This window comes from Musca domestica, unplaced genomic scaffold (genome assembly GCF_030504385.1).
Source record: "Musca domestica strain aabys unplaced genomic scaffold, Musca_domestica.polishedcontigs.V.1.1 2, whole genome shotgun sequence".
In the NCBI taxonomy this organism is placed as follows: Eukaryota; Metazoa; Arthropoda; class Insecta; order Diptera; family Muscidae; genus Musca; species Musca domestica.
Genome location: NW_026712249.1, coordinates 21,122,816 through 21,138,018, shown reverse-complemented (window position 1 = coordinate 21,138,018; position 15,203 = coordinate 21,122,816). Strand labels below are relative to the sequence as shown.

Here is a 15,203-nt window from a genome sequence, read left to right as displayed (position 1 = left end):
TTAAGGTTGCTGTCGGTTTCTGAGGGGTGTCTTTGGAGATGTTGGAGTAGTTTTTTCGGACATAATCCTCAGGAAGAAATCAAGGCTTAAATTTATTTTACAAAAGCTATAAAGACTAGGAAACTACCGACTGCTTAAAGAAATTTTAAAGATTAGGCACATTTAAGTTTATCACTAAAATCTTCGGAACCAGAAGAGATATGAGCACATTTTGCACCCTCTAACTTTCCTTTTTAATATTATGTAAAAATAATTTTTATTGTTTTGAATACAAATGTATAGTCTTATATTTAAGAAATTGCCCCATTTAGTGGCCCCTGTATTAAGTGTTTAAAGAAAATCATCATCAGCATACACCTCTGCACATCCTTGCAAGTTGACGCTGCTTCACAATTGCTTTCGTCTCATTTGCTCTTCGAAAATTGCACTTGACAAAAGGCTCACTTAACCCGATTTCCACCTTTCATCGTCTTCTTCTTCCTCCTCCTCGTTTACGAAAAAATAAAGGTTTCATGGCTGTTGTTGTTGCTGCTACTGCTTCTGCCGGTGCTTGCTGCTCTAATGACGCTGTATTCAGTTTACCAATTAAGTTTTCTTTCAAACGTGTGCGGAACGAGCTAAATATGATGGCAAGAAAAATGAAACAAAAAAAAAAAAAGAAAAAAAAATGTGGGAATTTTTTTAATTTAGCTCTTCATAGCTGCTCAAGGGGGAGAATTTCATTTCTGTTTTTTGTCTTCTCTTATGATTTAGTGTCAGCTAAATTACATTCAAAATACCTTATTTTATGTTCCTTCACTTCCTTTTGTTCTGTTTTTTTTTGTTTCGTTCTACGGAAATTTAACAAAAACTCAAGGGCCGTATGGCCATTAATATGGTGGCCACGTTGTCCCTTAGCATTGGATCCATGGTGCGTTGCTTCTCAAGGCTACACGGCTGAGCATGGACTTGAGCCAGCTGATAGAGATCGGCATAATATTCCATACCGGTGATACCCAAAGAATTGAAACTAGCCGAAACTTCAGTGCAATCGATGATGGCAGTTTTCAAGGGTGTTACCAGCAATGTAGAGTGGTTGGGCTAAAAAAAATATATATATTTTTAAATAAAAATAACAATAAATAATTCGCAACAACAAAATTAAATAAAATTTCCAAAAAAATTAAATTTAATTTAATAATCGTTTTTTTCTTTCTTTCCTTTTATTTCAGGTGAGCACTTTTCAAAATGTTCAGAGAAGTCTCTCAGTTGGTAAGCTACCATTGGTCCATACTCAAATTAAATATTTTCCATAGAAATCCTAATCCTGAAAATCCTAAAAATGACTAGTAATTTAAAACACACACAAACATAAGCTCAAGGGACATTTTCACACCGTATTTATCCCACGAGAATTCTTCGTACGGCTCTCTCGCAGCCACTTCCACTAATCGAATCACATTTCTACATTCAATTTATTTCGTTTTATTGTTGTTGTCGCTCCTGTTTCGTGTTTTGTTTTTTTCTTTCATTCTCACCCACCCACCCACTTACCACTTTTTTGCCTTCTATCAATTCGCGGATTAACAAGACCGCAGTCCGGCTACCTGCCAACAGATTCCAACGTGACCAACTGAAATTGTGTGACAATGCCAATGTTGACATACACGCATACAAATGCATTTCCATGACGTAGTTCTTTTCGCACGAACCCTCCGTATAGCAGAAAGCATCCTCATCGGGGAATATATCGACAGCTGAAGAAATCAAAATCTCCTTAATCGCCTCCAATGACAATGTTCGACCAATCATCTCATTAATGGCCGTGGTTGAGCCACCTTGAAAATTATTGACACAATAACCCTCTGAGGTTATGGTTATATCGAGACTGACCAGTGATGCTGTGAAACTGAAAAGTATCGTTCCGGGGCTGGGGAATTGAGAAGAGTTGGGGGAAAACAAATTAAATAAACAGGGTAATAGTGGTAACAATGTAAATGAACAGCAGACAACAGAATTTGAGAGGAGATAATTTGTTAGATTTGAAGAAGAAAAAATATAATTGACCAGAGTCAATATGTTGACTAGAGTCAATATTTTGTCTAGAGTCAACATTTTGACTAGAGACAATATTTTGACTAGAGTCAATATATTGACCGGAGTCAATATGTTGACCGAAGTCAATATTTTGACCGAAGTCAATATTTTGACCGAAGTCAATATATTGACCGAAGTCAATATTTTGACCGAAGTCAATATATTGACCAAAGTCAATATATTGACCAAAGTCAATATATTGACCAAAGTCAATATTTTGACCGAAGTCAATATTTTGACCGAAGCCAATATATTGACCGAAGTCAATATATTAACCGAAGTCAATATATTGACCGAAGTCAATATATTGACCGGAGTCAATATATTGACCGAAATCAATATATTAACCGAAGATAATATATAGACCGAAGTCAATATATTGGCCGAAGTCAATATATTGGCCGAAGCCAATATATTGACCGGAGTCAATATATTGACTGAAATCAATATATTTACCGAAGATAATATATAGACCGAAGTCAATATATTGACCGAAGTGAATATATTGACCGAAGTCAATATATTGACCGAAGTTAAAATATTGACCGAAGTCAATAAATTGACAGAAGTCAATATACTGACCGAAGTCAATAAATTGACCGAAGTCAATATATTGACCGAAGTCAATATATTGACCGTAGTCAATATTTTGACCGAAGTCAAGATGTTGACCAGTCAACATGCTGACCAGAATCAATATGTTGACCAAAGTCAATATATTGACCAGAGTCAATATGTTGACAAGGGTCAATATGTTGACCAGAGTCAATATGTTGACAAGAGTCAATATGTTGACCAGGGTCAATATGTCGACAAGAGTTAATATGTTGACCGAAGTCAATATGTTGACAAGAGTAAATATGTTGACCGAAGTCAATATATTGACCGTAGTCAATATATTGATCGAAGTCAATATATTGACTTCGGTCAACATATTAACTCTTGTCAACAATTCGGTCAATATATTGACCGAAGTCAATATATTGACCAAAGTCAATATATTGACCGAAGTCAATATTTTGACCGAAGTCAATATAATGACCGAAGTCAATATTTTGACCGAAGTCAATATATTGACCAGAGTCAATATGTTGACCAGAGTCAATATGTTGACCAGAGTCAATATGTTGACCAGTCTCAACATATTGACCAGGGTCAATATGTTGACCAGAGTCAATATGTTGACCACAGTCAATATTTTGACCGAAGTCAATATATTGGCTGAAGTCAATATTTTGACCGAAGTCAATATATTGACCAGAGTCAATATGTTGACCAGAGTCAATATGTTGACCAGAGTCAATATGTTGACCAGGGTCAATATGTTGACCAGAGTCAATATGTTGACCAGTGTCAATATGTTCACCAGAGTCAATATGTTGACCGAAGTCAATATATTGGCTGAAGTCAATATTTTGACCGAAGTCAATATATTGACCAGAGTCAATATGTTGACCAGAGTCAATATGTTGACCAGAGTCGATGTGTTGATCAGAGCCATTATGTTGACCAGAGTCAATATGTTGACCGGAGTCAATATATTTTTGGGAGTCAATATATATACCGGAGTCAATGTTTTGACCTGAGTCAATATGTTGACCGTTGTCATCATATTGACCGGAGTCAATATATTGACCGGAGTCCATATGTTGACCCGATCAATATGTTGACCCGAGTCAATATGTTGATCAGAATCAATATGTTGACCAGAATCAATATAGCGTCAATTTGTTGATCAGAGTCAATATGTTGACCAGAGCCAATATATTGACCAGAGCCAATATTTTGACCAAAGTCAATATGATGACCAAGGTCAATATGTAGACCATAGTCAATATATTGAAAAGAGTCAATATACTGATTAGAGCTAGTACAAAGACTAGAACGAAATAAATAATTTTACATTTTTTTCATTTCAACCTTTTTTGGATCTTTCGTTTGTGCGTCGTGACTACTCACTTCTTTAAATCCGGTTTTATTTCCCATGTCTGATAGGGCATATTGCTGTAGCGATTTAAGGCAAATCCAAAAATACCTTGTTGACAAACCGATACGATTGTATTTTAGTTGTTGTGATGTGATGTTTTACCATAGATGCAGTTGAAAGAGGGAGAGAGAGAAAAAAAGTTACTTGTTTTTGCATGTTTTTTTGCTGCCGACAGCAGCCAATATCAATAAGCTAGAATGCTGGAAATCGCTGTTATACCCGCATGTAAATGTAATGTGAGGATATAGCCGGAAAATGGGTATTGAACTACCTCCAGATCTGTGTTTTTTTTTTGGTGTACTGGTTTTATGCCTTAGGATTTAAGTGCAATACCATGTTACGCAAATAGCGGTATGTGTGCCAAAGTATGTGTGTGTGTTTTTGTGTGTGTGTTCTGGCATTGCGGTGTCATTCGCTGCGGTAATCTTACCTAAACGCCCCGTTCGAAATTGTATGGAAAGTTTATCCTCATTGAATTTGGTATCATGCACATCTCTTGTACTCCATTTGCCCTCGGTGAATGCGGCGGCTGCATTTGACAGTTTGGATTTTTTTCTAAAAAATATACAGGTATATATGCGAACATTTGAAGTTATTTGTTTTTAAAACATTTTCAGCGATTTGGACAGTTTTTTTTTTCTAAGGTGAGGAAAACTGAATAAAGGTTCTCAGATTCATACAAATATTTATAATAGTGTCAATAAATTCTCTTCGGGAGTAAATTGATTGAAAAACGTTTAAAGAAGCGAGTAAGTAAGGGAGTCAGAATTTTAGCGACACTAAACTAAAAAAACAAGTTAAAAAGCAGGAAGTTCGGCCGGGTCGAACTTTAAATACCCTCCACCATATGGAACGAATTTGAAAAATTTCAAAAAATAAAATCCTTAAAAAAATTCTGTTAAAATTTTAAAAATACCGAATATAGCTGTTATATTGGGGTCTATACGACGTGGACCCCAACATACATAGGCGTTGCTTGTCATAAGTAAGTTACCATATTCAAATTCGCAACTTGAAATAAACGGTGAGTAATATAGCTAAAATCATCAAAATATCGTATATAGGAAGCACTTTTATATCGGAGCTGTGCGAAGACCTGGACCAGCATAGACAATTTTCTGTCACAGGGTGTAGCATCTATTACGAACTTCAAATACGACATCTCAAACAATTTCGGCGAATATTGTACCTAAACTCGTCAAAATACCCAATATAGGGACGTACTGGTATATGGGGCCTATACGAAGACCTGGATCTGCATAGACAATTTTCTGTCACAGACTGTAGTTCCCATTACGAACTCTAAATACGTAATTTGAAACAATTCCGGTGAATAATGACGCTAAAATAATCAAAATATCGAATATTGGGAGGTACCGTTATATGGGGGTTATATGAAAACGTGGACTTACATGGCCCATTTATGAACTTAACCTGCCTACTGGAAAAATAAACATGTGTGCAAATTTATCCTTCTATCTCAATTCGTTCGAAAGATAGCGTGATTACAACAGACAGACATCGCTAAATCGACTTAGATGATTCTCGCTCTCTAACCTTATTAGAAAGGGATCCCCATACCTAAAAAAACCACAAAGATTTGTTGTTCTTGCCTTGGTCCATGAAAAGATAACTAAAAATCTAAAATCTACGAAAATCAAGTTGTTTCCAACGGGTTAAGACTAGAAACCATAACATAATTATTAAGACGTGTCAAAGAGGTGTACTGGCCAAATATCATGGAACTTGTTTTTGGCTGCAAGATATCGTTTAATAATGATTTAAACAGGGTGAGATGAAAAAAACTGCTACCAACTTCAGACTGCTGTCATTTCCAAGCCACTCGTCCGACAGCTTTTACGTCCGACTATTTACAAGCGTACACAAGCATTTTGGTGAGAATTCTCCAGAAAAAAAAATATTCGTGATGGAATTCAAGCGTGATAGTGTGATTTCTTTATATTTGGTTGGAAAACCACAAGTGGCTATCGTTGGAGCACTCCATCATTTAAATGTGAATAAATCTTTTGTGTCTTGTACCACCGCTCATTACCGTGATTCCGTAGTCAAGAAAGTGGACCGAAGAAAACATCAACATCAGCAGAAACTGCTCGAAAAGTAAAGAAGCGACTTGATCGAAACCCGCGTCGCAGTTGAAAAATGAGCTCGGGGTAAAGCCATTGAAATTCAAAAAAGTGCAAGAACTTACACCGCAACAGAAAGAAAATAGACTCAAAAGAGCTACCGAGTTGCCTCGCTTGGCCAAAAGTGGTGAACTGCCGAATTTGGTTTTCTCCGATGAGAAAACATTCATTGTCCAACAAACCAAGTGATCGTGTTTGCTTGCCAAAGAGGTCAGCTAAAAATGTGCACCTTCGATTGGCCAAAAGAACTCAAGCGCCGGCCATAGTGATGGTCGCCATAACAGCCGATTCTCGCTCTCCGTTCGTATTAATCGATCGTGCCGAATATAATAAATGCCGAATATTAGAGCGAAAATATTCTGGTGGGTGTATTAAAGCCTTGGGACAGACCTTGGACATTCCAACAGGACTCAACACCACAGCACTCAGCACGGAACATCAGCACCATTGCACTCAGTACGGACTATCCAAGAATGGTTACAAAATGAGGTTCCTCGCTTCAGCACACAATTGGCACCAAAATCTCCGGATACCAATCCGTTGGACTATTGGGTCTGGAGTATTTTGGAAAGCAAGGCTGGCACTAAAAAATGCCAAAGTGTCGATCATCTCAAGCAAGCGCTTCGTCTTGATTGGGCCAAAATACCGCAGAGCAACATTCGGACATTTGTGACGGTTTCATTTGAAGGCCATAATTCGTGCCAACGGTGACCAATTCGAACAAATCTAAACGTAATCTGAAATTTAATGCCATTTCCGACATTTTTTGCTTTCATTCAATAAAATTAAAAATTAATTAATTAATAAAAAAAAATTAATTAAATTATGGAATTTGACTTTGTTGCAGTTTTTTATCTCACCCTGTAAATGCAAGATCTAGTGATAATACAGAATATGTATTTCCACTCCATCATCCATCCCACATCCATCCATAAATCTTTTAAAACGTGAAATTAAAGTTGTCTTCGATGTCCAATATTTCTACCAACATAAGATCTGTTGTAAATATGGAATATATCGGACTACTCTTTCGGGTACCTCTCTTCCAAAAAGGGTCAACATTTTGCCTATTTATAACCCTTATAACATTCAAAATCTTCGACTAAATTCAAGATCTGATGTGAAGATAGAATTTTTCCACCCTCTCCTTTAGATACCTCCCCCAAAGGGGGAGGGGGTTGTGGTCAACATTTTAAATAAATTAAGTTTTTCTATGTTTCCTCTAACTTCGCACAAAGCTACACCTTCATTTACATTAGTTCTACTAAGAATATGGAACGCATCGGTCCATTCTTTAAGTTACCTGCTCCACAAATTGTAAACTATAATTTTTTAAAAAAATATAAATATGGAAAATATTGGTCCACTCCTTCTGGCACCTCCACCATAAAATATAAAAAATATTGATTGCTAGTTATTCAAAAAATCTATACATCTTTCTCAAATATAGAGAAGAAGTAGGCCTGGCACGTCGCAATAAATATATTTCAGACTTTGTTCGTTTGCGGAATTTAAAATATTGGTACCATCCCAATAAAGGATAAACATTTTGAATAATAAAGTGAAAATATAGTTTATTATTAGACATAAGCTGAGAGTATATATTGGTCGACAAAACCGACTTGCCAACAATATAATAGCCATCATTTCTGAGGATACAAATTTGTTTTTAAAAAACTCGAAGTTAATTTTATTATTTGTAGGTAAAATCAACTACTCGAAAGTCATTAAAGAATCCTTTTCCCAAAAATTTCTGTTGAAAATCCACGATTCACAAATGATCCGAACGCTTTTATACGAATGAACTCTTTCGATTATACCAATGTCATATGAAGGGCATGATTTCACAGGTGTTCATAAAACTATGAACATGAAAGACTGCTGCAATAAATTAGATCGTTAAGTGATTTAGGCTATAAAATGTTTATGTAATTTTAACCCAACATTCTAGAGTACTTGTAAATGTGTGTGCATGAAAGATAAGAGCATAAGGGATGATAACACTTCATGCTGCTGGAGACGCATTGATAATAAAGAATATTCTCCCATAAACATGCGCTCAGCTGGGGAGTAAATATAGATCACAGCAATTGTGTGTTGCATTAGGCCTATGCATAGAATTAGAAATGTCAAGTGTTTGTAGCCTTAAGTAGATGCATAAGATTAAACCCCCCTAAGATTTCTGTTGTGTACTAGCACTTAAGTAATACATTTTGTTCAATAAAATTAGAATTAAACTGACAAACGAACAAACAAGTTCTAGAATTTGATTCTCCCGCTAACATTGGTCAATCGAGCCTTCACTTTTTTATAAAGTGGAAATAACTAGCGGCCGTAAAAAATTGTAGGAGTTTTCCCCCACCAGTGGTAAGAGACTCACTACAAGCAGAAATAGATATTCTCCAGAAATAGAGGAGAATTTCTACACAAAACAAAGTCCGTTAAGGCATTTTAAATATAAGACCATAGGGGCATTTTGAAATAGCCGAAGGGACTAATTTGAATAAAAAAGCCATAGGGGCAAAATAAAAAAAAAAAAAAGCCATAGGGGCAAAATAAAAAAAGCCATAGGGGCAAAAAAAAAAAAAAAAAAAAGCCATAGGGGCAAAAATAAAAATAAAACGAAAAGAGGACAACAGAAGTCCCAAATAAAAAAAAAATATATATACATAGTTTTGAAAAGAGGACAAAGAGTCCCATCTAAAAAATTTTAAATTCATTCAAAAATGTTCAAAGACATAGAAGAAGCTGTCACCACTTTGGCAGACTATTTCGAGGTGTTAACGTCGACGTCAACCTTTGAAAAAGTGAAACACGTCGAGGCATGGAAAGTACTGGTAGAAAATACATATTACCAGTTACGACGGTACTTGAGGATATACCAAAAATATCTTCCAAGCCATATGAATGCATTACCATGTGAGGTGGATATGTGTTTACTGTCGGCAATGAAACTTCTAACAACTCGGAGTCGGAAATCCACAGATATGTACATCGATGATGAAATCGAAGAGTCGATGAAACCTCCATTAGGATGGATGCTCTCCGTAAAATGTGACTATTCAACTTGGGAAGAACAATTGGAAGAAAGCAGACAATTAAACTACGTAGAAAAAAAGGAAGATTACGACAGAGAATTGGAAGATGGTTTGCACGGACAAATGCGAGCCTATGAACACAATTTACAATCTCTGCAGGGGCAAGTAATCAAACTGCGTTCTCAAATAAAAATCGAAGTTGAAAAAAGTGAACGGATATTGAGAAATGCGAAGGCCCACGAAAAATATCTGCTCGCCCAACATGAAGAAAACATGCGGGCCAAGGATGAAGAATTGGAAGAGAAATATCGTGTTCATAAAGGTCAAGTGCGACATCTGGAAACCAAGTTAGAAAATATGAATGAAAAATTAGCTAGTTTGGAAGGAGCGCGGCAAGTCGTCGAAGCTGAGAGAGATGACCTGCCCAAACAACTGACAAATTTAAGAGAGGGACTTAATGCTGATAATCTAAAACAGATTCGCTGCTTAGAAGGTAATATTGTGAAGTTTTTCCCGCCGGCAAGTCCTCAATTTGAGGAACAAGATGATGGAGGAAATTCAGAGGTCGAATCCGCCCCCACCAATGAAGCACTCGGTGAAGAACGAATGGATTTTTACGATGACAACGAAAAGATTGATAATGGGGACTACCTAAATATACATTTGGTAAGAGAAGAAATAAATAATCTTGTTGCAGAAGAGACAAAAGAAGGAAAGCCGTTATGCACAAAAGGCCCCAACATTTACGGCGAATATAATTATTACGACAACGATTCTAACGGAAAAGAACGCATCGAAGAAGTGGGAAAAGCCGAACAAATTTCTCTGGCTCCGGTTCCGAAAGAAATCAATAGCAAACCGTCAATGGCCATTAAAACAGAAGACGACAAACCGAAACTTACCATAAAACCATTGCCAATACTTTTCTACAGTGATGATGACAGTCTGCAACGATGGACTATCAAATCGGCAGCATGGACAATGAAGCCGGCAGATAAAGGTGGCGGTATCGACAAGAGAGACTGGGCAAAGAAATGGAGTCGTTTCCTGAAAGCGGTTACTTAACGAGACATTCATATTATTTTACATAGTATATACATGTTTATATATAGATTATATTTCATATTGTTATATTTGAATATTTCGTGCCAATCATTTTATAAAAAAAAAATACAGTCCACTATAAAAATATACACATTTAAGCCGCCCGGGAGAATGTACAAAATACTTTGTACATACTTTTGAGTGAGATTGAGGCGCTGGGAAAATCCAACAATTAAAAATAAATATTTCCAAATTATCAGTTTCCCAGCGGTCATAAAATATCACATGTGTAGAATTAAGTGATCTTGTGCGCTGTCGCATACGATAATGTGTAAGATAATAAAGGTCACAACCCACACACACAGTATCGATGCGTACAGTGGATAGCCAAGACCACTTGAATGAAGGGACAAGCACCCATGCAATGTTTCTTTTAAATCTAATAATAGATAAGAACAATTGTGTGGCTGCGACTAGGTTAAGTTAGATTAGTTTCAGTAGTACGTAAGGAACATATTTTAAAAATAAAATTAGAATTGAAACAACAGCCAAACGATACGGTCGTGTTTTCTCTTCTCCCGCTTACAACAGGCAAACCGTTTAGAAAATTTTTAAAAATTGATCCAGTTCACGTCGGTGCCTAGTACTGACAGGATCCGAAATATAAACTTGTATACGCTTCTTACAATTAAAGGTAACTCATACCATCACTAAAAACCACCCCTTTTGATAGGCCGTTCCAAGTATCCCCATATTGGGTTTCATATTCGCAAATTTTTTCGTGTTTCACAATTACCTACAACTTCTTCAGCAGTTTTCTTTAATTATATTTTCAAACAGATATCCGTCTTTAATGTTATGCAATCATTTGATACATCCTTTCAATACCTACTCAACTCTTTTGTTTTGCTTTGTTATTGCATGAGTGTGGGTGTGTGTGTGTGCATTGAATACATTTCTCTGTCAAAAAAAGTTCTTTGTTCCAATGTCACTTGCAATGCAATTAAATCAATTCAGTGCTTTTCAGAGATTCTTTTTGTTGGGCTTTTAGTACACTTCAGTGACAGCGAGAGACTGACAGGCGGGTTCAATGCAACTGCAGAACCAACAACAATAGCAATTGACAGATTCAAACAAATTGACATCAATAGACCAAATTGTTTGTAGAAATAACAGTTTTTTTTTGTCGTAAATGTCGGAAAAGGAGCAATCTTACATTTCGTTGACTCAATTGGAGAGACAATAACGAGGATGAAAACAACCAAACATAAATACAAAAGAGTTTTGAGAGCACCCTCCCCCCTCAGAGATGATGTTGCATCATCATCATCATCGTCGTCGTAATTGTCATCGTCATACGCGCGCCGGCTAAGCACATTCATGCCATGACAATTAATTTCTCAATTGTCTCGAAAGCACTTGGCAATGTTGTTTTACAATTCCGATGAATTCGGTGACAAGGGAGGCAATACACCGACTATTACCCACACAATGAAGGACAATGTCTTCTTCTTCAATATCGTATCCATAGTTCTTGAAAAGAAATTCTAGCTTTGTATTATTTTTTTATTGTTATTATTGTAGTGTTTGTTAGAGGCTTCCTGGGCATCCGTATAATACCAGATTTAACGAACAAACACAATGCGACAAAAGCAACACCTACACAATACCTGTGGTGAGAGATAAAATAGAAGCAGATTAGAAATTGAGTCGACGACATTATGTGTTCCTTCGCCCACTTAAATGGCAAAAGTTCAATAATGGACCAACCAGCAAAAATTTGAAAGGAACCAGAAGAATTGGGCCGATATCTACTATATTATTATTAAAAATTTTAAGCCGTTGTGGGTAAGATACCAGAAGAACTAAACCGATGTATCCCATCTTCACACCAGATCCTGTGTTAATAAAAATATTGGGATTCGTGAATTTTCAAAAGAGTCGGGTGATTACTTGGCATTTAATGAGAGATATAATTATAGGAAATGTTGACACTTTGCGGGGGAAAGGAGTGATCAAGGGGGCCAACCCCAACTGCCAGGCTAGATCCGAAGATCTAGGGGCACCTGGCACCAGCGGTACCAGAATATAGCCTCCGGTCAGGCTTCTTAGCAACGCTACTACCAGTTTAACTCCAAACAGTCCGGGACTGGTAACCCACCAACAGAAAATCAGCAAAAGACTGGTATATTGAAGTTTTGAAAATGTTCATCCACAAGTGACCTAAGAAAAGGGCACAAGTTGCCCCTACTTCGGCATTTTTTAATACCCTCAGCCGCATGGCTAGAGAGGGTATATACCATTTGATGCGGCAAAAACGCGGTTCATCGAAATAATGGTTTTGGACGCTATGTCTCTTTTTGTACCAAACTCTCGAAGGGAGTGTCCGATTTGCTTCAAACTTGGTACATCGTAATATTATTGTCAAACTTAAAATGTGTTCGAAGACGGGTAACATCGGAACACTCCTTCTGGTACTTCCACCACGAAAGGTCAACATTTTTAAAGGAAATGATTTACCTCATAGAAAGGGAATATTCGATTTAATGCAAACATTAAAAAATGGCAATATTTTTGTCAGTGCTACGCCAGGTGCGAAAAATAACAATATCGGCCCACTTCATCAAGTATCTCAACCACAACTGGTCAAATTTTGTATTAATTATAACTTTTGTAAAATATAAAATAAAAGTCCGATTGTCTTCAAATTTACCATAACCCAATATTTTTATTAACGCAAGATCTGGTGTGAAGACGGGATGTATCGATCCACTCCCTTTGATACCGTCCCGACAAGGGGTAAAAATTTTGAATAATTATAATTCCTATAAGATTTGAAATTATCTTAGATTTTTGCTCATCTCAATAATTTTGCCAGCGCAGGATCTGGTAAAATGATGGTAGAGATCGGACCACTCTTTGTGGGACCTCCCCCACAAAGGACCAAAGCTTTGAATAACCAAAACGATTATAAAATCCGTATTAAATATCCTGTTCTCTTCATATTTCACATTTCTCGTTATTTTTACCAATACAAGATCAGCTGTGAACATCGGATATATCGATCCACTCCTTCTGGTACCTCCCTTACCAAAGGGTCAAAATTTTAAATATCCATGAAGCTCATAAGTTCGATTCCATTCAGATTTGGTACATCTCAATACTTTCATCAACACAAGATCTGTTATACAGAGCTTTGATTATGGAATTTGTTAAAACTTTTTTTTAAGGACTCTTCGTTCATTAAAGGACTCTCAGATCCATATTTGTGATTTTTTGCAGGACTGTAAGGTCTATAAAAATATAAAAATTTTGATATGACCAATAATTGAGGTCAGAGATGTAATCGGCAATTTTTATGATCTGGAAATTTTTAAAGTAGTGTATGACTTCAAATACATTGTTTTATGGGTTTAACGAACAATATTATTTAAGGATACGTAAAGATTATATCGTAGACTCGAGGTCTCTTAAACTGAAGTTTTTGTTGATCTGTTTCATAAAATCTTAGACCAAAAATTTAATATTTAAGAGTCACTCTTAAATTAAAAAAAAGTAAAAAGGCATTAAGTTGAGTTTTGCCTTGTTAAGGCGAAGATCATATGTTTTATGATTTAAGTGTTTGTTTTCTCTTTCGAGACGAGCTTAATGATCTGAAATTTGCAGTGAAAAGGAAAGCCAGATAGACACTATCACACACTCACCACTATGCGACGCGTTCTGCCGGGCTGAATTTTGAATACCCTCCACTATTTGGAAATTAACAAAAAATGAATTATATTCGGTAAAAATCTTAAAAATATGGAATATAGCCGTTATATTGGGGTGTCCACGAAAACGTGGATCTGCATAAGCAATTTTTGTCATAAGCTATTACAATATTCAGTTACGAAACTTGAAAAACCGGTGAATAATGTGGCTAAAATTATCAAAATACCGAATATAGTGAGGTACTTTTATATCGGAGCTATAGGAAGACCTTGACCTACATAAAAAATTTTCTGTCACAGGCTGTAGTACCTATTAGGGACTTCAAACAATTTCGGTGAACATTGTACCTAAAATCGTCAAATACCGAATATTGGGAGGTGCCGCTATATGGGGGCTATACAAAGACGTGGACCTGCACAGACAATATCCTGTCATAGGCTGTATCATCCTTTTCGAACTTCAAATACCAAATTTCAAACAATTCCGGTGAATAATGTCGCTAAAATCATCAAAATATCGAATATCAGTAGGTACCGTTATATGGGGGCTATACGAAGACTTGGACCTGCACAGACAATTTTCTGTCTTAGGCTGTAGCGTCCATTTTGAACTTCAAATACCAAATATGAAATAATTCCGGTAAATAATGTCGCTGAAATCATCAAAATACCAAATATCGAGAAGTACCGTTATACGGGGGCTATATGATAACGTGGACCTACATGGCACATTTTCAATATCAAAAGTCCTGCGGGCATAATATACATTTGAGTAAAATTTTATTTTATTAATTTCAATTCGTTCGAAAGCTAAAGTGATTTCCATAGACGGACGGACATCGCTAAATCGAAATAGAATTTTATGATCAGATCAAGAATATATATATACTTTGTGGGGTCTAAAATGTATATTTCGAGGTGTTACAAACGGAATGACAAACTTGATACACCCTCCATACTATGGTGGAGGGTATAAAATATAAATTAAACGCACAATTTTGGCGGTGGAGGCAATAGTCTTGACTTATTTATACAAATTCTCATTTTTCCTTGACCGATTTTCAGATATTTACTTAAAATTCAATATTAGTTATTCCAAAATAATCAAGGCAAAAGGACATTTTGTTTCGTCCTCTTTTTAATTTATTTAAAAACATTAAATTCCTTAACTTCCACTTTCATTGCCACTATAACTGTTCCTCTA

General features: G+C 36.2%; 1 protein-coding gene across 1 annotated transcript in view; it reads right to left on the bottom strand.

Annotated features, from left to right (window-relative positions):
* Nucleotides 1-306: 306 nt before the first annotated feature.
* LOC101899253 (dynein axonemal intermediate chain 7) overlaps nt 307-15,203 on the bottom strand; it is a 34,527-nt gene continuing 19,630 nt past the window's right edge. The window contains exons 11-15 of the mRNA XM_059121945.1: nt 4,494-4,618; nt 4,036-4,111; nt 1,534-1,909; nt 780-1,080; nt 307-617 (exon numbers count right to left, since the gene is read on the bottom strand). Of these exons, the coding sequence (XP_058977928.1) occupies nt 841-1,080; nt 1,534-1,909; nt 4,036-4,111; nt 4,494-4,618 (817 nt within the window). The 3' untranslated portion in view covers nt 307-617; nt 780-840. The remainder of the gene's footprint in view (nt 618-779; nt 1,081-1,533; nt 1,910-4,035; nt 4,112-4,493; nt 4,619-15,203) is intronic.